The sequence below is a fragment of the Acartia tonsa genome, chromosome 15, assembly GCF_053477335.1.
Source record: "Acartia tonsa isolate MP-2025a chromosome 15, ASM5347733v1, whole genome shotgun sequence".
NCBI lineage: Eukaryota > Metazoa > Arthropoda > Copepoda > Calanoida > Acartiidae > Acartia > Acartia tonsa.
Window position 1 is genome coordinate 22,482,837 of NC_137274.1, and position 2,500 is coordinate 22,485,336.

Genomic DNA, 2,500 nt, shown 5'->3' on the forward strand with positions numbered 1-2,500 from the left:
CTTTAATTTATTATTGAAAAATATTATAATAGTTATTTCTTTCATCGTATTATAAACGGCTTTCCGCGGATATAGAATGTACACCTCGGCATGTCGGGGCTAAAAAAACTTGTTTTAATCTTATAATTGTAGATTTTTATATTCGTAGAAAGCTGGATATAATACGATGCTAGACATAGTTTTTTCGTATAGATGAGAACCGGTTCCTATCCACCGGATTCGAATGAATACGAGAAAACAGTTTTCATTATATTGTGGGCAAATGTTTTCTATAATAGTCTTAATGTATAATCATACTAGCTGCTACGCCCCCTAGATGCCTCTCTAGGGGCACTTGAAATGGGGGGAGTTGAATTCGATAACCCAATTTTTTATTTAAGATTTTAAAAAAGAGAAAAAATAATTTTATTTTTAAAAATATTGTTTTTAGTTGGGGGTTAATTTTTTCTAGGAGCGATTGGGAGGAGTACCCTTTCCCAAAATAGTTATAAACCTTTCAAGAACTGTGAAAAGCTACCCTGTACAGGAGAACCATATTGGTTCAGTGGTTAGCGAGATCCTTCAAATATCTTTATAGGATCCGAGAAAATTATGTTTCCCCCACTTCGTGATTGACGGACAGACGGACGGACGGACATTTCGAATTACAGAGGAGCTTCGCTACTAATAAAAATGACAATTATTTAATAAATTTTAATCTATCTATCTATCTATCTATCTATCTATCTATCTATCTATCTATCTATCTATCTATCTATCTATCTATCTATCTATCTATCTATCTATCTATCTATCTATCTATCTATCTATCTATCTATCTATCTATCTATCTATCTATCTATCTATCTATCTATCTATCTATCTATCTATCTATCTATCTATCTATCTATCTATCTATCTATCTATGTAGATTCAATATCTACACTCTGCACGCCGCCCGAGGGGGTGGGATGCACCCTCGCAACAAATCTGAGTCGAGCTATCTCGTCACCTCGCCCACCAGAGATATTATAGCACATTACCAGCCACAGTCCAGGTATAATTTTGTCTTTCCACAGACTGACGGAAGTTCGGACTGACTGATGGACAGACAGACTGACAAAAAGACAGACAGCTATCTGGTCACCTCCCCCACAAGAGATATTATAGCACATTACCAGCCACAGTCCAGGTATAATTTTGTCTTTCCACAGACTGACGGACGTACGGACTGACTGTTGTACGGACGGACTCACGGACGGACAGACAAACAGCTATCTCGTTACTTCCCCTACAAGAGTTATTATAACACATTTCCAGCCACAGTCAAGGTACTTTTGTCTTTCCACAGACTGACGGACGTACGGACTGACGTACGGACGGACGGACAGATAGATAGACAGACAGCTATCTCGTCACCTCCCCCACAAGAGATGTTTTAGCACATTACCAGCCACAGTCAAGGTATAATTTTGTCTTTCCACAGACTGACGGACGGTCGTACGGACGGAGAAATGGACAGACAGACAGACAGACAGACAGACAGACAGACAGACAGACAGCTATCTGGTCACTTCCCCCACAAGAGATATTATAGCACATTACCAGCCACAATCGAGGTATAATTTTGTCTTTCCACAGACTGACGGACTGACTAATGTATGGACGGACTGACGGACGGACATGGCTTCACTGTAAAGGAGAACCATGTCGGTTCAGTGGTTAGCGACACAACTTGGTACTTTATATGTCTAGAGAGTCAGACAGATAGACAAACTGACCATCAGACAGACAGTTAGACAGACAGACAGACAAACAAACAAATACAGATATAATACATCCTGATACTTTATATATGTAAATGAGTAGGAGGTCACTTAACAGACAGACAAACAAGCAAACACAGATAGACATCCTGTTACTTTATATATGAATGTCTAGGAGGTCCCTTGCAAACCTATGAAACTCCTTTAAGCTATAGATAGACAGATTGACGGATAAAAAGACAGACAGATAAACTTTCTGTTATATAAGGATGAATGTCTAGAAGGTCGTTGTTCTACCTGTGGAGCTTTTTAAAGCTATAGACTGACAGACAAACAAACAGACAGATACATACATACATACATACAGATAGACATCCTGTTACAATATAAATGAATGTCTAGGAGGTCACTAGCTGACCTATGGAACAGATAGACATAAAGACAGACAGACAGACATAAAGACAGACAGACAGACAAACAAACAGACAGATAAAGACATATAGACAGACAGACAGACAGACAGACATACATACATACATACATACATACATACATACATACATACATACATACATACATACATACATACATACATACATACATACATACATACATACATACATACATACATAACTACATACATACATACATACATACATACATACATACATACATAACTACATACATACATCCATACATCCATACATACATACATACATACATACATACATACATACATACATACATACATACAT

General features: G+C 37.6%; 1 protein-coding gene across 3 annotated transcripts in view; it reads left to right on the forward strand.

Moving 5' to 3' along the window:
• Positions 1–2,500, forward strand: part of LOC145307178 (uncharacterized) — a 25,649-nt gene that overhangs the window by 17,866 nt on the left and 5,283 nt on the right. For all 3 annotated transcript variants that reach the window (XM_080149536.1, XM_080149534.1, XM_080149535.1), the window contains one exon: positions 911–1,036. In XM_080149536.1, the coding sequence (XP_080005662.1) occupies positions 911–1,036 (126 nt within the window). The remainder of the gene's footprint in view (positions 1–910; positions 1,037–2,500) is intronic.